This window comes from Mirounga angustirostris, unplaced genomic scaffold (genome assembly GCF_029215605.1).
Source record: "Mirounga angustirostris isolate CCGP_5_RB_7025 unplaced genomic scaffold, mMirAng1.0.hap1 SCAF_4, whole genome shotgun sequence".
Classification (NCBI taxonomy): domain Eukaryota; kingdom Metazoa; phylum Chordata; class Mammalia; order Carnivora; family Phocidae; genus Mirounga; species Mirounga angustirostris.
In genome coordinates this window covers 93,437,355-93,459,882 of record NW_026991712.1, presented here as the reverse complement: position 1 = coordinate 93,459,882, position 22,528 = coordinate 93,437,355, and the positions used below count along the sequence as shown (strand labels likewise).

The following is a 22,528-nucleotide window of genomic DNA, read 5'->3' as shown; positions in this document are numbered from 1 at the left end:
AAGAGTGGCCAGAGTGATCTTTAGAATCTTAAGTCCAGTAATGCAGCACCTTCCCTTTGCACTGGAATAACACCTCAGCTCACTGTGGCCCAGGGCCCAGTGTGATCTGACGCCTGTGTACCTCTTGGCCTCATCATATCACCCCCGCTGGGGGCGCACTGGGGGCGCTTTACCTTAGGGTAAGGCACTTATTCTCATGTTCTCTCAACAGCTTTCCAGGGTGGTCACCTCCCCAGAGAAGCCTTCCCTCAATCCCTTATTTGAAGAGGTTCCCTCCCAGTCTCTCCCTCTGTGTTTATTCTCCTGGCACTTACCCTCCCTGAGGGAGGGGACCATGTCCAGCTCATTCACATCTGTATTTCCAGTGTTTAGTATAGTCATTAACCTTCAGTAGAAACGAATCAATTTATTGAATACCCAAATGAAAAACTGTCTGGGACATATCTCAGATTTTTGTCACATCGCTTCCATCCCTCTTATTTGTACCATGAGTGCCACCAGGATCAGTAACTTCCTGATTACTATTTCTAAAAGCAGTGACACCCTAGTTGACGATTTCTCATCCTAGAGGGGCTGGGAAAACCAGTTAACTAACCTGGTTAAGAACTGCATGTAAAGAACAGGGGACTTTAGAAGTCAAGTCCAGCATTAGTGAAGGGGCCTTATTCTTGTTTATTTTCCAGTGAATATTATTGCCCTAGCGTCATGAATTTTGTTATTGTTGTTGCCGCATAGAGATGCCCAGAAGCTGTCTGGTCAGGATCTTCACCGTCACAGTCTTACAGGAAATACAAGAGAAGAAGTCAGATGTGCTCTGAGCCTTGATGGAGCCAGGGAAGGGAGGTCCAGGAGGTGAAGGACAGCCAAGGCCGGGGGGCGGGGGGTGCCTCCTTGCGCATTGGGGCTCTTCCTAAGCCTGTCTTCACGGACTCCAGTAGAGGGGGCTGTGAAGGGGAAAGATGAGCATTCCCTGGTTGTCTGTCTCTGTGTGGCAGCTTCACTTATAAACCTTTACAACCAAAGATCTCCTTAACACGCCACCAGATGGGGTTTTAGGTAATAGCATTTTAAACAGGGGATGACTGCTTTCTCTTTAAGTTCCTGAGTTTCCTTAAAGTAGAATAGTACTTAAGGGATTGTGGGTTTTTTTTATTGTGGTAAAATATACATAACATAAAATGTAACACTTTTAGCCATCTTAAGGGTACAGTGGCATTAAGTATATTCATGTCATGCAACCATCACTGCTGTCCATCTCTAGAACTTTTTTATCATCCTAAACTGAAAATCTGTACCCGTGAAGCAATTAACTCCCCATTCCCCCAGCCCCTGGGAACCCTTCTGACACCTTCTATCCGGAGGTAGCTTCAGATCCCACCTGTTTCAGGGCTCTGGCCCACGAGGCTGACCCCGCCCCCGCCTTCAGATGACAGTTGCAAGTCCACATTGTTTCCTGTGCTTCTGAGCGACCAGAGATCAGAGGTTCCTGCAATCTCCTCCTCGGGATAGATTAATTTGCTAGAGCGGCTCACAGAACTCAGGGAAACCTCTTACTCACTAGATCACTGGTTTATCATGAAGGATAACTCAGGAATGGACAGATGGAAGACACACAGGACAAGGCATGTGGGAAGGGGTGCAGGCTTCCAGGCCCTCCCTGGGCCCCACTCTCCTAGCACCTCCACGTGTTCACCAACTGGGAAGCTTCTCGAACCCCTGTCCCTTTGTGTTTTAGGGAGGCTTCGTTACATAGGCATCATTGATTAAATAATTGGCCATTGACAGTTAGTTCAACTTCCAGTCCCTCTTCCCCTCCCCGAAGGGCGGGGCAGGTGGGAGGGAGGGGCTGAAAGTTATAACCCTCTAACCATGAGGGTTGGTTCCCCTGGCAACCAGCCCCCATCTAAGGGCCTTTCCAAACGTCATCTTATTAAATAAACTCAGGTGTGGTTGAAAGAGGCTTGTTATAAATAACAAAGGACACCCATTTCTCCTTTATTGCTCTGAAGTTTTTTTCAGGAACTGGGATCAAAACTGAGTATCATAACCAAAGATGCCCCTATGGCTCTTCTGTAGGAAATTTCAGGAACTATGTGCCAGGAACAGTGGATGGACACCATCTTACTATAACAGTGGATGGACACCATTCTTACTATAAATCACAATATCCCCGTCATAAATAGATTCATACCATATTTGTCTTTTGTTGTCTGCTTATTTCTGTCAGCATAAGGTTAAGGTTTTCTATGATCTAGCTTGTCAAAAATCTCATTCCTTTTCAAGGCGGCAGAGAAATGGGAATGGGTGGGTCATGGCTCCTTCTCTCAAGAAATACAAGGACTGTGGAGGAGGGACCTATTTTATGCATCACAGATGCATGAATAAAATTAGCTATTATATACTATATTTAGTGCTGTAATAAGATGTGTATAGAGTATTATGGGAGCACATTATAATAATCATGATGTCTAGTGTTTCTGAAGACAAAACCTCCTTGGATGTTATCCAAGATAGATGATCTACCACATTTTGATTAGTAGTGGGTAATGCGGTAGAGAATTTCCAGTGTACAAGTTTTGGTTGTACATTTGTTTTTTTTAATAGCTAACAGTCCATCCACCTTTTCTGTGATCTAAATGTCTCTTCTGCTTTTTTCTTCCTTTAGTGGTTTTTAATTGCCAACAGATCTTACAAAGTCAGTGCAGCAAGCTCTTTCTTCTTCAGTGGTGTGTTTGTGGGAGTTATTTCCTTTGGTCAGCTTTCAGATCGCTTCGGAAGGAAAAAAGTCTATCTCACAGGTAATCAGTTAAGAGTGTTCATTGACTAAATAGGAGGACTTACTTCCTTAACATTCTCAGGGAATTGCCATGTGGATACAGAACTGATTTTTATTGCACTGGCAAGAGGCCACACTGCAGCTAGAGTTGATTCTGGCCAAGCGTTTTAAAGGGACCAGCAGCATACCTGGTGAAGGCCACGTATTGCATCTAAGCTTTTCATGATGATGGTGCTTTTGGCATCCCCTGAATTCTAACTTATGCCACGTTTCTAAAGAGAACAGAGACTGACCCAGTGTACTAGATCCATTTCCTTGTATCTTGTTCGTTTGTTCATTTCAAATATGCTCTATAAGACCCAGCATAGTTCTTTTGACAAGCTGAGCATGAGCTGGGATTTTTCCATTTCCCACACTGTTGTGAAAATTGAAAACTGTGCATGATTGACAGATATCAACTTGTAACAAAGAAAGAGAAACCTTAGTTTTTCTTTATAGTTTTTAAGAGAAAAGTTTTTTTAAAAGCATAGCTTAGAAAACTTAACAAAGGTGTACCTTTACAAACGTAAAATAAGTATAATTTATTACTTTGATCAAATGCTGTTTTACATCCGGATTATTGACTGCTGTTCCTGTCATTCTAGGTTTTGCTCTTGACATCTTATTTGCTATTGCAAATGGGTTTTCCCCCTCCTATGAGTTCTTCGCAGTAACTCGCTTCCTGGTGGGCGTGATGAACGGAGGAATGTCGCTGGTGGCCTTCGTCCTGCTGAACGAATGTGTGGGCACCGCCTACTGGGCACTCGCAGGTACTGCTCACTCCGTGCAGATGACGGACATGGTGAGCTGCCCCAGAAAACCTCGCAGGGAACCAGCTGAACCCCAGAATCTAAAAATGTACTTGGACTTGAGGCACTCTATCTCACCATTAGATTTGCTTTCCGGGGTTTGTTCTGTATGACCTTGAATAAGTCATTTTATTCATATCCCTCTGTAGAAAGTCTCCCTAGGACCTGCCTCATAGATGGTGAGCTTGCCTCCAGATTATTCCAAGAGTGTCAGTTTCCTCGGGAAGGCATTAACCGTTTACACCTTAAACTGAAAAATAGTGCAGACATAAGAAAGCCTAGACACTCCTTTCCCAGCACTTTCTTATTGTATTTTTATTAAATATTTATCTCCTAGGCAGGGGAGGGACAAGTTGGAGGGACCAGATGATGTAGGGCCTGTGCTAGGCCAAATGAGGAATTTGTTTTTATTTGAAGTGCAGTAAGAAGCCAGTGGGCGAATTAAATAGTGGAGTGATAGGATCCAATAGGATACAGAAAGACGACTGGGGCAGAGGTGTGGAGAATGGACCATGGGTGGAGAGAGAGCAATTGGAGGAGAAATTGAGGGGTCATTCAGGAGGTGATTGTGGTTGGCCCGTGAAACATGACGGGGGCTTGCTTAGACACAGTGGGAGGAGAGGAGCAGGGAAGACGGCCATGGGAGCTGGATTTTGATGGGACAGTGACTTGCTGAAGGATCGGAGTGGGGAGAGCTGTTCTGAGCAATGACAGAAAGTGTTATCCTTGGAAGCCAGGTGCTATCTGATGCACCCTAATGAAACTGTAATAGCTATTGATTATCTTAAATTTCCAGGGAAATCATAGCGTCCCCACTCCCTTACTTATCGGACCACATGTTTGGATTTGGTGTCCTGAACATGCTTCCACTTCAGCTGTCCCTTCTGCTCCCCCCCTTTTCCTCACTAGGGCAGAGTAGACACGTCATTATGGCTAGAGAACTGATCATCTCTGGGCAAGAAAACAAGAACACAGTCCTCTTACAGAATTCTTGTAGAAAGTTCTTGTAGCAAGATCAAAAAGGTCCTGTCGCTGTGGGTTGCCCACAGAAGCCTGCCTCTCCCTAGGAGGGTGGAGAGAGAGGACTGGGACAGCACGCAGGCTCCGCAGTCAGGCAGACGAGGTAGGGTCCCAGCCGTCCTGCACGCAGCTCCATGTCCTAGACAGCGGCCCCTGACCTCTCGGTGCGGTTTCCTCTCTGTGTAGGGCTCGGATGGCACCTGCTTTATAGGACAATGTATGTAAAAGGCTGCGCGGTAAATAGTACTGAGGACTACTATTCACTGTGATGGTAGCAGTTACAGAAGGTGTGTCAGAGGTATAAATTCACATGTATATTGGGCAAGCCAGTGGACTTAATACCCATCTCAGCATTTATTTTGAAAAGCATAGTCTTTTTCACAATTCCATGGTTGATTTTTTTCCCTATCAGCGTGCTGGCAAAAATCCACGCTTCATGTAGACAGACAAGAAACAGAGCTAGGGGTGCCTGGGTGGCTCAGTTGTTAAGCGTCTACCTTCGGCTCAGGTCATGGTCCCAGGGTCCTGGGATCAAGACCCGCATCGGGCTCCCTGCACCATGGGAAGCCTGCTTCTCCCTCTCCCACTCCCCCTGCTTGTGTTCCCTCTCTCGCTGTGTCTCACTCTGTCAAATAAATAAGTAAAATCTTTAAAAAAAAAAAGAAAGAAAGAAACAGAGAGCTATAAAATGTCCTGTATCTGGTGCTGATACACCAAATGGGGAAGGGCAAGAGGGAGAAATGAAGAGTAGCCTGTGATTTAAGATGAGGATTTGAGGCACAACCTTTGTAATAAGATGAGGTCTCAGTATTGCAATAATCTGATGACCTAAAACCCGTATTGCCAGCCAGCAAGGCATCCTTCCAAGCTTCAGCTGATGTGCAGGCGGATGTCAGCACAGCCTGCAGTGCAGAAAGCACTAGGGCAGACCCTTAAAATTCTTCTTGACCACATGTGGTTTGTTTTCTTTGCCTGTGCTTCCTCCTTTTCCGCCCACTCGCTAGCCTCTCTGCCACTTTTCTCATCTGTCAATACTCATGTAGGCTTTTCTTTCCTGCTGACACCTCCCAAAGAAGGCGTTGGCTCTGTGACTGGGGTTGGTAAGGGTGGTGTGGATGGTGCTTTCTCCAGTAACAGGTGTCTTTTCCCTGAATTAGGATCGATCGGTGGCCTCTTCTTCGCGGTTGGCATTGCCCAGTATGCCCTGTTGGGATACTTCATCCGCTCCTGGAGGACCCTCGCCGTTCTGGTTAACCTACAGGGAACGGTGGTCTTTCTCCTGTCATTGTGAGTAGTTTTTCCTCTTAGAGGTTTAATTTAATATGCAGAAGGAATGTCTTAAGAGGATGCGGGTCAATGAGCAGCGTTATTCCCTTTCAGGAGTTTGCCTGAACTGACTTTGGTGAAGAGCTAAATCCCACAAGCGGTCCAATGCTTGGCAGCTGCTGGGAAGAGAGATGCTTAATTAATTCAGAATGCAGGTATCCCTTGTTTCAAGTAACGTCTCCATAGATTGCATTTTAACCTTCAAGTTGTTGACCCAGGGTGCCAGTTTCTTTTGTAACCTAATGCCTCAAGCCTGAAGATCTTCAGGCTGGATCAGGTCAGGTGCTTGGCATCTGACTCAGGTACAATGTTGCAAATATCACAGTCCATTCATACCCAATATGTAGCGGCAACTATCTGTCCTACAGGTGACCCTTATTTCAGGGCCTCTAAATGTGGACGTGGGAAGACTCTCAGATATGGGAGAAATCCTTAGGGTAGATGGCTCAAAGCGGTAAAAGGGTGATTCCCTGGTCAGGGCAGGATGCTCCCAACAACTTGCTCAGATGTCACACCATGGCGCCCTGAATGCTGTAAGGCGAGCCCCCAACTTAGAGCTCTTTTACAAGTTCTTTCTTCCCATAGCAAATACTTTATTAATAATGTCATTAATAGTGTTTGTTATATAATACATATTACATAATATATAATAGAATAATATTATTTATTAATATTCTTCCCTAAATAGCCTCAGGCTCTGGTAACAGTAAAACAAATATTTAAGAGACATTTACAGAGTTCTCCATAAAATTAACATTACTGACTATCTTGTTGGGGCTTAGAAACCAGTTTCACTCATAAATACTGTGTCACAAAGAAGTAATACTATTCCATTTCTTATTTCATCATTTTAATGATGTGCTTAAGAAGTTTGACAATTGAGGGGCACCTGGGTGGCTCAGTCAGTTAAGCATCTGCCTCCAGCTCAGGTCATGATCCCAGGGTGCTGGGATCGAGTCCCAGGTCGGGCTCCCTGCTCAGCGGGGAGTCTGCTTCTCCCTCTGCCTCTGCCCCCACTCATGCACTCTCTCTCTCTCTCAAATAAATAAAATCTGGAAAAAAAAAGAAGTTTGAGTTTTTAGTTTTATTTCACCAGAAGTTTTAATGTGCTTGTGAAAGGCTTTCTCCTGAGATATCAGACCTGTAATTTGAATCATTAAAATCTTTGGAATAAATAAAATTTTCGGCCAGTGGAGTGAGCGATATCTGTGGCAGAATTTTCCTTCAGATGCATATTTAATGTAGTCGTTCTTTTTTCAAGTTCTACTAATTGAGATTTGCTGGATTGAGGATTGAACTGAAATCTGTTTTTTTGTTTTGTTTTTTGTTTTTAAAGATTTTATTTATTTATTTGAGAGAGAGAGAATGAGAGATAGCACATGAGAGGTGTTAGGGTCAGAGGGAGAAGCAGACTCCCCGCCGAGCAGGGAGCCCAATGCGGGGCTCGATCCTGGGACTCTCCAGGATCATGACCTGAGCCGAAGGCAGTCGCTTAACCAACTGAGCCACCCTGGCACCCGAACTGAAATCTGTTTTTGTATTCTCTTTGAAATAAGAGAATTAAGTGCAAAAATGAATATAACAGTGGGGTGCCTGGCTGGCTCAGTCGGAAGAGCATGGGACTCTTGATCTCGGGGTTGTGAGTTCGAGCCCCACATTGGGTGTAGAGATTACTTAAAAATAAATAGATAAACTTTAAAGAATGAATAAAATAGAAATAGTTTACCTATACTTAAACAAGCAAAATGTATTAAATGTACTTAGTTATGTGAATTGGAATGAGATAATCCTACCAGAAAGGGAAACTAACAACATTTCATTAGTTCGTGTATTATACATTTTTGGAATAAATGGGTACCTAGTGTCATCCTTGAACTAATAAGCAGTCATGTAAATGTGGGTAGATAAATGAATTTTCTTTTTAAATAGCCAATAAGTCTTTAGAGCGACTTTGACGGCCGGAATGAGCTGTTCTGCCTGTCTTTTCTGAATGTGGTCTGAGTTTGTTACGGTCCTAGTGCTAGGTGGGGCCGTCCACACCCTGGGAGATGAATTCAGGTCGGGAAACAATAGGAAACAGAGAGAAAAGAGCATGTAAACCCAAAATATATAATTATTCCATTAGGCCTTCCCACGGTCAGCCTGCAGTTTATCTTTTCTGATCGTCTCCCAGCCCATTTCCCATATCCTGTGTGCCAGGCACAGCAAGCTGCTTGTAGTTTCTGGCGTCATCTTGTGCCATCCTGCTTCCGGGACCCCTGCTGGATGCTGCCCCTGCCCTTCCCACGCCCTGCTCTCCAGTTCTTCCTAGTTAACTCCTGGCCTCCCGGGTTTGCTCAAATGCTACCCCCTCCAGACTTGTCCCCATCACACCTCCAGCTACCAGTCATTTGCTTTGGCTTCTGAATTCTCCAGCACTTACCCCGTGCCCTACGAGTGTTCTATTTCCACCTCACGCTGGAGCCCGTCTCTTTCTGCTTCAGGAGCTTCCTCCTGACAGCTCCAGGTGCTGGGCTTGGTCACACGTCCCCCAGCACCAAAGCCCAGGGCCTTCCGCACAGATGATCCTTCAGATCCATTGGATAGGTGTGGGCACAAAAAATATGTGGAAATAGCCTTCAGAATTAGCTGTCGGGGCGCCTGGGTGGCTCAGTTGGTTAAGCGACTGCCTTCGGCTCAGGTCATGATCCTGGAGTCCCTGGATCGAGTCCCGCATCGGGCTCCCTGCTCAGCAAGGAGCCTGCTTCTCCCTCTAACCCTACCCCCTCTCATGTACTCTCTCTCTCTCATTCTCGCTCTCAAATAAATAAATCTTTAAAAAAAAAAGAATTAGCTGTTAGCAATGTAAGAAAAAGTCACATTATTTTAGAGTCATACCTTGTTTTTTTTGTTTTACTAGAAACATTAGTGTGTAGTTTAAAAATTCCTCATTTTCACAGTATGTGGATTTGAACAGTTTTACTCTAAAAATCAGTGCCTCCATACTTTACAAAGATATTCCACCTCCTAAGAAATTCACAGGACATATTTTGAGCAGAGACAACATTGTTAAATTAGCACTGTAGCTTCTGAAGGTGGCCCCAGCACTGTGTAGAGGGCAGCATGTTCAAAGACTGCTTTTTCTTTTAAAAACACGTCTTGCTGTTTGATATGCAAAATCTGCATGTATTGGAATTTATATTCCCGAGTCCATCCGTTGGCAGCAAGGTGAGCCTTTGTGTAAGTAAGCGTACTGGCTTCTGCAAATGTGGGGACAGTCAGGTCCTCGGTTTGTGTACAAGACAGACCCTTCCCCACGCAGAAATAGTTTAGTAACTCAAATTTCCAAAGCTTGAATATCTCTCAAGTATAAAAAGGATTTATAAACATTTAGCAGTAATGTAAACATTTTAACAGTGACTAATGCTTATCAACCATTCTGAAAACAGGGAAGTTTGAGGGAAAGGGGACAGTGACCTAAATGACCCAAAGATAGTGACTGTTAGTATTTCAGTCCCCCTTGGTTTTAATTTTTATTACAACAGATTTCTGGTGTCTCACTTACTTTTCCCTCCCAGCGGTACTCTCCATCTTCATCGTAGGCTTTGTTTATGTTCTTTATATTTGCATTTAGAGTCAATCAGGTGGTTTACATGGTAGCTCGTAAGCCACCTGGTTGTTAGGGCCAGTGGGTCCGCTTGATGATCGGCAGACCTAACTCCCAGCAGAACAATATTTTGCTTGATTATCTGCTTGTGTATTAGTGATAATAATCGCATGGTAATGATGCTGTAAATCAAGGGATTTTTCAGGCTGTTGTAGGAGGCCTGAGTCCCTGCTTTTGTTGATGACCAAATGTGCACAAATATTCTCTCCCCAGTAGCAAAGCTCTGCGAGAATTTCTGCCTTCTTGTTTCCTCTGAGCACCTGCTACATCGCTCGATACAAAATGAAAGTGCTCAACAAGTGGTTATTGATGGACTACTGTCCACGAAGTTCCAGATTCCATGGTATTTGTTGCCACTTCACTATCCTTACGGAAAGGCACGGAGAATTCTAAAAGGCATCTTCAATAGCCAGTGGTACTTATAGGTAGAAGTTTCATTTTAAGCAAATCATGTCACATTAGATCAAAAGGTACTGGATGCTATATTTACTAAACAAGGTGTCCCTGTTCCTGTCCCAGTTTGTCTTTGACAAGTCCTCTAGCTGTGCACACAGAAGTGTGAAGAGGGAAAAGACACATTAGAGAGCTAAGTCTTAAAACTATTGGAAAATATCAGTGGCAATATAACTGTTCAGTACTTTGTAGTTACAGCAGAAAATAATTACTTGGTACCTGGAAGTTAACCAGAAAATGACTTTTATTCTTTAAGGTCTTGGGGGGGCAGGAAATATCCTGAGGACATAGTAAAGCGAGTGTGTCGACTGATTCGAGTATTGTGAAGCAGGAAATGCTTGAAAGTAGTTGAGATGTGATGAGCCCTATTTGATTTTTATGTAGAGTCTTAATCTCTGCCTTCTTAATAATGTATCACTATGTTAAAAACATGTTTTAAAATTTATTTTTTCTGATGAGACAATAGAAATTATCTTCTTTGTGAGGCTTTGTCAGAACTTAAACACCTGCTATCTCTGTAGTATTATTCTCACACTAGGCTAGGGTTTAGAATGCTCTCTCTGACTTGTGCTTGATGAAAAATTTTTATCACTCAGTATTCTAGGCTTAATTTAGCATTATCTATTAAAATTTGTTTAAAAGTAAATGCCTACGGCTTACCTTCTTTTTTTTTTTAACTGCTGTTTTGGAAGTATGTTCTTGGTTTCCATTCATAAAGCCACCACCTTTTAACCCTTGCACGCCGTTGAAAGTGGTCCCCTCTCTCTTTGACCTGTCATTGGGAGAGAGAGTTTTAATCCTCACACGGAATCCGGTTGTGGTGAGGGAATCCACATACTCCTAGGTGAATTGTCTCCTTCGTGTGCCCGTGTACCTATATGAATATACAGCCTTTAATGACGTCTCTTTCAGATTCATTCCTGAATCACCTCGTTGGTTATACTCCCAGGGTCGACTGAGTGAGGCTGAAGCGGCTCTGTACCTCATTGCCAAGAGGAACCGCAAGTTCAAGTGTACGTTCTCCCTAACATATCCAGCCAGCAGGAGCCACAGGGAGACGGGAAGTTTCCTGGATCTATTCCGTTACCGGATCCTCTTGGGGAACACGCTGACCCTGATGTTCATCTGGTAATTATACCTAAGGGGTGTTGTCTTGATCTTCAACTCAGGTTGCTAATGGGCTGTTGATAATGTGTTCCTTCTGCAGGGTTACAGAAAACCTTACCTGATTTGTCAGCTTGAAGTGGTTTTCACAAGAACAAGTCCTCTGTCTCTTTTTTTTGAAGATTTTATTTTTTTTTTATTTATTTGAGAGAGAGAATGAGAGAGAGAGAGAGCATGAGAGGGGGGAGGGTCAGAGGGAGAAGCAGATTCCCTGCCGAGCAGGGAGCCTGATGCGGGACTCGATTCTGGGAGTCCAGGATCATGACCTGAGCCGAAGGCAGTCGCTTAACCAACTGAGCCACCCAGGCGCCCAGTCCTATGTCTCTTAATGCCCATGTTGCGCTCAGCCCTGCTTTCGCAGCACCCTCCAGTCAAGGAGGAACCCGCAGTTTATGGATGGCAGGTTTACCGAACTTGAGTAAATAGACAGCAGAAACACATCTTTGCTCCTGAGCTCTTTCCTGTAAATACTCAAGTACCCCCAACAACCTCCACTAAAGGGGGGGGTGGGAAGCAAGCATATTAGAAGAGTTTCTAAGAAGGGGTTTAAAGTCCCTACCTTTGGTGTTAGCATCAAGTTGTTCAGAGAGCATGCTTTAGTTGTAGCGCCCTGTCCTGTACTCCGTGTGACATTCTCACTTGCTCACTCGCGCACTCCCGGGGGGTGGGCAGTGTTGTTCCTTGCACAAGTGGAGGCCTGGGAGTGTGAAATGATGGACTCGAAGCCACGTGTGCAAATCAGCGCATGAACAGATAGGCATTCTCTGAATCTGATTTTCTCGCTTAGCTTATTCCTACCCGCCACCCAACATGCTGTCAGCATTCATGTGCATCGCACCAAATGATTCAAGATGGCTCCGCTTAAAGAATGAAGCGGAAAGGGGAGAAGTGGACGGGCGGTGCGTACAGGGTGTGAACTGCACCCGTGTTGTAGTATTGTATGGGCGCTCCACGTTTTACTGTACTTCTCAGAGATTGTGTGTTTTATGGTTGAAGGTTTGTGGGCAACCCTGCATCAAGCAAGTCTACTGGCACCATTTTCCAATAGCGTTTCCTCACTTCGTGACTCTGTGTCACATTTTGTTAATTCTCACAGTATTTCAAATTTTTTCGTTAGTATTAGATTTGTCATGGTGATCTGTGATCAGTGATCCTTGGTGTTACTGTTATAATTGTTTGGGGGCACCACGAACCACATCTGTATATGACAGTGAACTTAATAAATGTTGTGTGTGTTCTGACTGTTCCACTGACTGGCCATTCCCCCATGTCTCTCCCTCTCTTGGGCCTCTATTCCTGGAGACACAACAATATTGGACTTAGGCCAGTTAATTAGGCCTACCGTGGTCTCTATGTGTTCGAGTGAAAAGAAGAGTCACATGTCTCTCACTTCAAATCAAAAGCTAGAAATGACTCAGCTTAGCAAGGAAGTCACGTTGAAAGCCAAAGATAGGCTGAAAGCTAGGCTTCATCACCAAACAGTTGGCCAAGTTGTGAATAAAGGAAAAGTTCTTAAAGGAAATTAGAAGTGCTACTCCAGTGAACACGTGGATGATTAAAAGCAAAACAGCCTTATTGCTGATATGGAGAAAGTTCTAGTGTTCTGGACAAAAGATCAAACCAGCCACAACATTCCCTTAAGCCAGAGCCTGATCCAGAGCAAGACCCTAACTCTCTTCAATTCTCTGAAGGCTGAGAGAGGTGGGAAAGCTGCAGAAGGAAAGTCTGAAGCTAACAGAGGTTGATCCATGAGGTTTAAGGAAAGCAGCCGTCTCCATAATATAAAAGCACAAGATGAAGCAGCAAGTGCTGATGCAGAAGCTGCAGCAAGTTCTCCAGAAGATCTAGCTAAGACAACTTATGAAGGTGGCTACACTAAACAATAGATTTCCACATAGATGAAACAGCCTTCTTTTGGAAGAAGATGCCATTTAGGACTTCTGTAGCAAGAGAAGGGAAGTCAGTACCTGGACATGCTGACTCTTGATAGGGGCTAATGCAGCTGGTGACTTAAAGTGGAAGACAGTGCTCACTGACCATTCTGAGAATCCTAGGGCCCTTAAGAACTACACTAAATCTACTCTGCCCATCTCTAAAGGGAGCAACAAAGCCTGGATGACAGCACATCTGTTTACAAATATTTTCAGCCCACTATTGAGACCTACTGCTCAGAAAAAAAAAAAAAAAGATTCCTTTCAAAATATTACTGCTCACTCACAATATACCTGGGGGCCCAAGAGCTCTGATGGAGACATGAGATCAATATTGTTTTCATGCCTGCCAACACATCTATTCTGCAGCCCATGGATCAAGGAGTCATTTCAACTTTCAAATCTTCCTAATTAAGACATACATTTCATAACAATATTGGTGCCGTAGATAGTGATTCCTTTCATCGAGCTGGGGAGAGTTCATTGGAAACCTTCTGGAAAAGATTCATCATTCTTGAAGACGTTAAGAACATTCATGATTCATAGGAAGAGGTCAAAATACTAACATTAACAAGAGTTTGGAATAAGTTGATTCCAACACTCATAGATGACCTTGAGGGGTTCAAGACTTCAGTGGAGACAGTAACTGCAGGTGTGGTGGAAATAGCAAGAGAAAGAGAATGAGAAGTAGAGCCTGAAGATGGGACTGAATTGCTGCTATCTCATGATCAAACTTGAACAGGTGAAGAGTCACTTTCTTATGGGATGAGCAAAGAAAGTGGTTTCTTGAGATGGAATCGACTCCTGGTGAAGATGCTATGAAGATTGTTGAAATGGCAACAAAGGATTGAGAATATTACATAAACTTCGTTGATACAGCAGCAGCAGGGTTTGAGAGAATTGACTCCAATTCTGAAAGAAGTCCTACTGTGGATAGAATGCTATCAAACAGCATCACATGCTACAGAGAAATTGCTCATGAAAGGAAGAGTCAATTGATGCGGCCAACTTCAGTGTTGTATTATTTTAAGAAATTGCCTCAACCACCCCAGCCTGCAGCAGTGACCACCCTGCTCCATCAGCAGCCATCAACATCAAGGCAAGACCCTCCACCAGCAAAGAGATGAGGACTCGCTGAAAGGTCAGATGATGATTAGCATTTTTTAGTAATAAAATATTTTAAATTAAGGTATCTACATTGTTTTTTTAGATGCAATGCTTTTGCACGCTTAACAGACCACAATATAGTGTAAACATAACTTTCCTGTGCACTGGGAAACCGAAAAATTCATCTGACTTGCTTTACTGCAATACTCACTTTATTGCAGTGGTCTAGAACCTGCAGTATCTCCTAGGTATGCCTGTCCATTCTGCTAAGGTGCCATAGACTGGGTCCAGGATTGGGTGTGGAACAGCATAGTTACTGGCTCGAAGGACTTTTGTACTGTGGTTGGAATATATTTGCCATGAAGCCTGCATAGAAACCTACATTTTCATGTGGGGATTAAGGAGAATAATTTTATATGAAAGTGATCTTAGATATAAAGCTGTAAAGAACAGCAGATTGAGGGGAAGAAGCTGTGCATATTTTTTCTATATCATGATTCTCTTTTTCTACCCAGCCAAGCACTGGCTGCCACCTGTATGGTTAGGGGCCAGGGCATATCCACTGCCGCCTTCCCCACAGACCCAGCACCGTGCAGGAATATCACAGATGCAGAGTAAATGTGGAACAGGGGACGCAAGCTTGGAGACATGGAGATTAAGGGAACTTTGAAAAGCCAGAGCTGACGACCCAGCCCAGGAGCTACTCATCTGGGTTCTGCCTATTGCAGACATTTACAAAATACGTTCAGGTGCTTCAGCCTCCATAAAACTCCACATTTGCATGTCATAGAGACAGTCAAACTCTCTGCCTGCTTCTTGAGGATAATTTACTTCTTGTGTTTAGGTTTTTGGGGGTTTTTTTGAGGCAGATTAACTTTTGGATTCTGGCCTTCAGGGGATAAAAAACAGACGAACAAACAAACAAAGTAGCCTGGGAGCCAGGGAGAATGTCCCTGTTTCTTTTCTTACCTTACACAGCCAAAGGAGTTCTTCTTGAATAAACCTCTTCCCCCTGGGCTCCGAATGCTGAAATATGCAACAATAGAGACAGTGTCATTCCACCAAACTGCTGTTGTTTCTGAAGATGCCGTAAAATTCTGAAGTCTTTTCTGTGGGTCTGTCATTGAAGAAAGCCCTTACCGGGGAGCAAAACAATACCTCTGTGGTTCACATCTGTTCCTTTGGTTATTTCCCACACTAGTTTCTTTTTAAATAGTTCTTTGATGCCCTAAATATACTGTTAAATACTATGCAAGCATTCTAAATTTTGCTTGGGGCCCATAAAAAGGATTGAAATGATTTTAATAGCTGTAATTACGCATCCCAATGACCAACTTGCCATTAAGGAACCTCGCAAGCAGAGTCCCCACCGTGGGACCATAGGCCCTCCTTGCGCATGCTCTCCCCGTGCTCACCCACCACCAGCGGCTTCTGCATGCCTCTCGTGTCTGATCTGGCCTTGTTTATTTATGCCTGACTTGCTACCATCCCGACTGGGTTTAAATATGTGTGTTTCCATGGTTGGAATTATTTCACTGGGATTTCTATTTGATTGATTGATTGATCGAGTGTGTGTGAGAGTGAGCTTGGAAGGGGGGTGGATGGAGAGGCAGGGAGAGAGAGAGATAGAGAATCCCAAGATGCAGGGCTCGATCTCACGACCCTGAGATCATGACCTGAGCTGAAATCAAGAGTTGGACGCTTGGGCGCCTGGGTGGCTCAGTTGGTTAAGCGACTGCCTTCGGCTCAGGTCATGATCCTGGAGTCCCAGGATCGAGTCCCGCAACGGGCTCCCTGCTCGGCAGGGAGTCTGCTTCTCCCTCTGACCCTCTTCCCTCTCGTGCTCTCTGTCTCTCATTCTCTCTCTCTCAAATAAATAAATAAAATCTTTAAAAAAAAAAAAAGAGTTGGACGCTTAACCGACTGAGCCCCACAGGCGCCCCGGGATTTCTATTTTAAGTGCAAAGTAGACACACGCTGATGCATACAACACATGGCAGAGGAGGGTGCCTCCTGATGCATGGGTTTAAATTTGTTTAGCTGCATGGGTTTAAATTTGTTTAGCTTACTCCTTGCAGACAGGGTGCTAGGGGACAGGGAAAACAGGCAGCTCGGTGTCACTTTGCATCCTTACAAATGACGTCCTGGCTCCGACACTGCTCATCATCCTTAGTACGTGAGTGACAGCTCCATCCAGTGAGCTGTAATAGGAAGTAGCTGCTGCCACTGGCTCATTTGCCAGGGAGGGATGCCCCACTAAGCATCCAGCTCTAGACATCTCTCTCCCCTCCTCCCATCCCTCTCCTGTTCACTGCTGCCCCTTCTTAATAGCCCAGGGCACTTGGCCCACTTCGCTGTTTTGGCAGAGATGGAGAGAAAGCTTTCCTTCTCCTGTTTGATCTCATCATAGTCACAGCTTATCGGACTTTTTCTAAGGGAAACAAACAGAAACTTCCCTGTAATAAACACCCGTCAAAGCAAATTGCAAAAATGTAAAAACTGATGGACTTCCAAAGCCTGTAGTACATTTTATAGAAATGTTTGGTTTCCAAAATATATCCATAGACCAGTAAAGCCTAGTTTTAGGGTTTTGTTTCTGTTCGTTCTGTTCTGTTTCGTTTTGTTTTCATAATTCAGTTTCCTTAGGCACAGGAAACTTCACTCTGTTTGATAAAGCCCCACCTTGGAGCTTCAGGATGGCACTTTGGGCTCCTCCGTTCCTGGCTCATAGGAGGTGAGCTCAGTGCCTGGCCCAGTGCCTGCCGCCCAGGAGCCTCTCCCCAAGTGCAGAAATAAACCAATGGCTTCTCAAAGGGTCCTTCCTCAGCTGACCCTCCTGGAGGATCCTGCCTCCGCTGGGCTCCTGGTCTTCTCTTACCTGTCTGGGTGGGTCGAGAACCTGGTCAGGGGGTTGGAGGGCCAGTCACTTCTGGCCTGCAGATGACCCACCGATCATCCAGCCACTTCTCAGTGCGCCTTCTCAACACCATCCCCTGTTGGCTTTCCCCTCGGGAGCTCTTTCCTAGAGCCGTTTATCGCCTACTGCAAGTATTCATAAACTGCTGGATTAAATAAAGCAAGAATAGGCATTGTCTTCTATTAAATGCAGATATGCTTGATGAAAGGACAGACGATGTCTTTGCTCTTTCAGGAGCTGACCACTCATCTGCTTTAGAGAGCATCTAGGCGTAGCTCAGTAACTTCCAAGGCCCCTTTCATTTGTATTTTTTCCTAGTGTATATTTAGATTGGGATAGGAACGCTCAGTGGGAATGTCAAGCTGATTGCTTAAGACAGATGACATCATACAGAACCAGTGATTGGATCTTCTCTGGCAGATTCTCATGTGCTTTCTCGTTTGGCCTTCTTGTCTCTTACCCCAATTGCAGGTTTGTGTGCAGCTTCGTGTACTATGGCCTCACTCTGAGCACAGGGGATCTAGGCGGAAATATTTATGCCAACCTGGCCCTGTCCGGCCTCATAGAGATTCCATCTTACCCTATCTGCATCTACTTGATTAACCAAAAATGGTGAGTATAGTTGAATTTGAAGTGCCCCACATAGGATCCTGCTCTTGTATCCATAAATACCTAAATATTATTGTCTTTGTCCATAGGCAGTATCTGCTCAGTACTCCAGGGTGATTAGAATTCTTTTTAGACCAAATACAGTTGGAATTCATTTTTTAGTGTGGTATTGCTTGGGTTTCATGTTTATGAGTTTTTCCATAGGTTTTCAATCCAGTATTAAAATGCACTACCACCGGAAGGGTTTTGGATAGTCCGTGTGTAGTTTGTTAGCCCCAAGAGATAGGATTATTGGCTCTGTGTAGATAGAGCTCCTTCGACCCAGCCCCTATCATGTAGAGGTTCTTACACAAGGCATAGAATTGGAGGACCTGGAAAGACTTTTCTTACCTCTTAAGACCCACTTGACTTTGTGGAGGGGAGAAATACACCCTGCTTTTGCTACTTGTTAGTGGGGAGTTTTACAGTACTTTTTAAACAGAGCGCCATGTCCTCAGTTTCTCTATTAGGTCGCTTCTGCTACTGAGCCCTGACCAGAGCAACTGAAAATCCCATTCAGTGTGAACCAGCCAGATTGTGCCGTTTCCCATTATCCAGAAATCATCATTTTAACCCAAACAGCATTCCTTTTGCACTATACTTGGTGCTGTTGTTGTGGATGGTGGGTTCAGTGCATCTTGAAGGGCAGGTTTGGATTCTGTTCATTTGAAGGCTTTTCTCTGGGGATGGTCCCGGTTGTCTCTGCTGACCCCTCTGTTAGGGACTGAGCTTGCTGTCACCATGGTCCAAGAACCGAGTCAGGCTGTCTATTCAGAAATCGGTCCCCATCACCTCCAGTGAGCCAGATACCCCTCCTTTGTGCTGTCATAGATTCCATGCTCACCTCGGATGACCACCTGTGGTTTTAGAAGGATGCTGTCCCAGGGAGTAGCCTGTATGGCTTTGTGTCCCCACTGCCTGCCTAGCGTGGCACCTGTCCGTTGAAAGGCACTCAGTACTGATGTTAAATGAGGCACAATGACCTGGAGACCCACGTGTCATCCTGTCTTCCAGCCACTACCACTGAGTTCAAATCTAGTCTCAGCCACATGTTACTTTGATGGCTTTGACAGGTGATGGCTTTGACAAGTAAAGCTTCCATGTACTTATCCTTAAACTAGGGCTTATAAAATTCCCTGGCAGAATTGTTATAAAGGACAAGTACTATGGAAGTTCTACAGGGGACCTAGCAAGTCATAGGCCCCTAGTGGACGGTAGGCTTGTTAATGCCAGTGCCTTTCATCCAAGCCTCCAGCAATTCTTTGAAAATTAGTTCCCTTAATAAAGTGTGCAATACATGTCACTTAATTCTGACATACTAACAAGAAATTTTTTTCAGTTTGTATTTTTAGGAGAGAAAGCCTTGTTTTACAGGGTTTAAAATTTGCAACAACGTGGATGGAACTAGAGGGTATTACGCGAAATGAAATAAGTCGGAGAAAGACAGCATATGATTTCACTCATATGTGGAATTTAAGAAACAAAACATGAACATAGGGGAAGGGAAGGAAAAATGAAACAAGACGAAATCAGAGAGGGAGACAAACCATAAAAGACCCTTAATCGTAGGAAACAAACTGAGGGTTGCTGGAGGGAAGTGGGTGGGGGGATGGGGTAACTGGGTGAGGGACGTTAAGGAGGGCATGTGATGCAATGAGCACTGGGTGTTATTTGCAACTGATAAATCACTGACCTCTACCTCTGAAACTGTTAATACACTATATGTGAATTAATTGATTTTAAATAAAATTTAAAAAAGGAACTGCTAAAGATTCATGTAACGAGAAGAGGAAGTGAGCTAAAGACTCCGTTCTCCATGGTTCATTTCCATTCTCTGGAAGATGGAGAGCACAGTGCATGCCTTACAGATTTATTGTGAGGACTAAGTAAGATACTCGATGGAAAGCATTCAGCACTGCCTGGAACATGGTGAACCCTCACAGAAATCAATAGAATGATTCTCTGTTCTTTTCCTGCACACGTCATTCAGTCCTGAAATTGGCCAGTTTTCTCTTGTTCTGTGATGGTTACGTATTTTATGTCCTGGTCAGTCACATCTGCCACCCATTCCTTAAGCAACGATGAACATATATAATGAAACTGGGGACATTTCAGATAGAAGTTTCGGGAGACGAAGCAGATGAATTTATAAGATCCTCAAGAGAAATGTGTAATGTCTTTCTGTTGTTTAGGTTTGGTCGGAAGCGGACCTTAGCGGCATTTCTGTGCCTAGGAGGACTGGCTTGTCTTATTATAATGTTTCTTCCAGAGAAGAAAGGTATGCCTTTCAGATTTCTACACATAAGGGTTTGAACAGCACTTTTATTACAATGAATCTCAATATAGTAGAGAGATTACCATATGCCATGCTTCATTTTTATGATTGCATATTATTTAGCGATTGTGTGGGGTATAATGGGCCAGATTCTTCCCATTGCCTAAACTATTCTCTGGGTGAATAATGTGCTCAGAGGTGCACTATTAATTCTTTCAGGCGATTAAGCTACCATCTGGGGTGTCTGGGTTGCAGTAGTGGTGACGTTAGAGTTGTTTATTTGATGATGGGGAGGACCGCTTAGCTCTGCAGAGAGAGAAACTCCACCCAGGGCTACGGATCTGTACTCCCCATTCCAGACAGTCACAGAGCAGAGTCACTGGTTCCCAAAGGCAGCTTTGGTGCCCTCTGCATATCCATCCGTGCTTCCAGGGCCCCCTGGTCATAACAGCACCACAGTAAGAGTGCTGTTCACTGCTGGTGACAACGGATGTTTTCCCAGTCTTATATAAAGTGTGAACAAATCATCTTTAGGAAACTTTGGTATTTTTATATATTTGCGGCTTTGCTGTGCATCCCTATCTAACTTGATTTCTGCCCTTCTATAGAAGTTATGTTAGAGAGCGATGGTTCTCAGCCTTTTTTTTTTTTTTTTTTTCTTTTTTTGCACTAGCACATCTGACGCACGCTAGCTGTCTTGTCAAAACTGATTTGGGCAGTGCTTTCCAACATGCGGGCTGGGCCATAGCAAACACTGGACTGCTGGGGCATATGGTACCACAAAAGCCCTGTTTGGGGGGGCTTTGGGATCTCAATAGGTCTCCATCCTGGAGCTTTTACTTCCGGTGGGAATCACTGTGAGGTGGTTAACATAAGGTTTGACACTGCTCGGAACACAGCTGAAGAATTTACTTCCGGACCCAACATGTCACGTAGGAAACCCTCCTTTGGTCGCTGCTTCTCCTTGAGGTTCGGTTATGGCGTGTCTCGCCCGAGACCCCGAGACCACGTGTTCTGGTTCTCTAACCCCCGGGACACCTGCTGTGCTGCTGGGCACCACCTCGAATTCTATGCCCTGAATCCAGGGGACAGTTGTTCACTACTGTGGATGTGACCCGTATGTAGCACAACCTTGTAGTGATTTTCATGGAATCACAGAAACTAGAGGATTCGATAAGATTACCTATTTTTTTTTTAATTTTTTATTTATTTATTTGAGAGAGAGAGAGAGAAACAGCATGAGAGGGGATAGGGTCAGAGGGAGAAGCAGGCTCCCCGCTGAGCTGGGAGCCCGATGCGGGACTCGATCCCAGGACTCCAGGATCATGACCTGAGCCGAAGGCAGTCGCTTAACCAACTGAGCCACCCAGGCGCCCAAGATTACCTATTTCTTACTCTCTAAGGAAACTGTTACCTCTGCTAGTGCCGGAGAAGGGAGAGTCCTCAGCTCTTGGCTTGCTTGTAGAACCAAGCGCCTGGTTCTGTTTGTCTGGGACAGACAGTAGTGGGCTTCAACTCATCATAGCTTTATTTTTTTTTAATATTTTTATTTATTTATTTGGTAGAGAGACAGAGAAAGAAAGCATGAGCGGGGGTGGGGGGGGAAGGGCAGAGGCAGAGGGAGAAGCAGACTCCCCACTGAGCAGGGAGCCCAACGCAGGGCTCAATCCCAGGACCCCGGGATCACGACCTGAGCCGAAGGCAGATGCTCAACCCAGGCGCCCCAAGATCATCGTAGCTTTAGATTCAGGTTTTGTTTTTCATAGACAGCTTGGCAATCCCATTGTTTTCTATCTACCAGAGGCCAGTGTTCTAGTTGTTGCCTTGTAAAGAAAACTTTCTCCTTGTTGCCGTGAGCACCCCTGTAACCTGTCACACCTCTCCCAGCCAGGCCCCCTCCCACATAGCTGTGCCCTCCGGGGAACCAGCCCACAGCCCAGCACTCTGCATGTGGCTCTTTCAAAGTGAAAGCAGATGTGTGGTCTCCAGCCAGACCCGGCCTCGCTCTCTGCTCACTTGTGGTAGTTTTAAGAGAGAAGCTTGAGCCCTTTGTCGATGGCGCCCCTGGGTGGACACAGAGTAAGGAGCACTCCAGGAGTGAGCCTCAGCAATGTGGTACCTCTGTTATACTTAGAAAAGTGGACGTCTAGTCTGTTTTTGAAGATTTCCAGGAAAAGAAATCTCACTACATCCCTTAGAAAATTGTGTAGCCATGAGAACTGGCCTCTTCCACCACAACTGAGCCTATTCCCTTTCATTTTATTCATCACTAGAGATAGAGTAGAGATGACCACCCCTCCTTTTTTTTTTTTTTTTTTTTTTTTTTGCATAATCCTTTCTATATTTGCTGGGAGTCACCTACTCCTGAATCTTCTCTTCCTTGAGCTGAAAAAATTTGTTCCTTAAACTTTCTTTGA

At 44.6% G+C, this 22,528-nt stretch overlaps 1 protein-coding gene across 4 annotated transcripts in view; it reads left to right on the top strand.

The window, feature by feature from the left end:
- Positions 1-22,528, top strand: part of SLC22A15 (solute carrier family 22 member 15) — a 76,976-nt gene that overhangs the window by 34,423 nt on the left and 20,025 nt on the right. For all 4 annotated transcript variants that reach the window (XR_010410779.1, XM_064588585.1, XM_064588586.1 and 1 more), the window contains exons 3-8: positions 2,666-2,798; positions 3,421-3,585; positions 5,802-5,931; positions 10,982-11,197; positions 17,660-17,800; positions 20,029-20,114. Coding sequence is in view for 3 of the 4 variants with exons in the window: in XM_064588585.1 (XP_064444655.1) it covers positions 2,666-2,798; positions 3,421-3,585; positions 5,802-5,931; positions 10,982-11,197; positions 17,660-17,800; positions 20,029-20,114 (871 nt within the window). In the remaining variant the exon portion in view is untranslated. The remainder of the gene's footprint in view (positions 1-2,665; positions 2,799-3,420; positions 3,586-5,801; positions 5,932-10,981; positions 11,198-17,659; positions 17,801-20,028; positions 20,115-22,528) is intronic.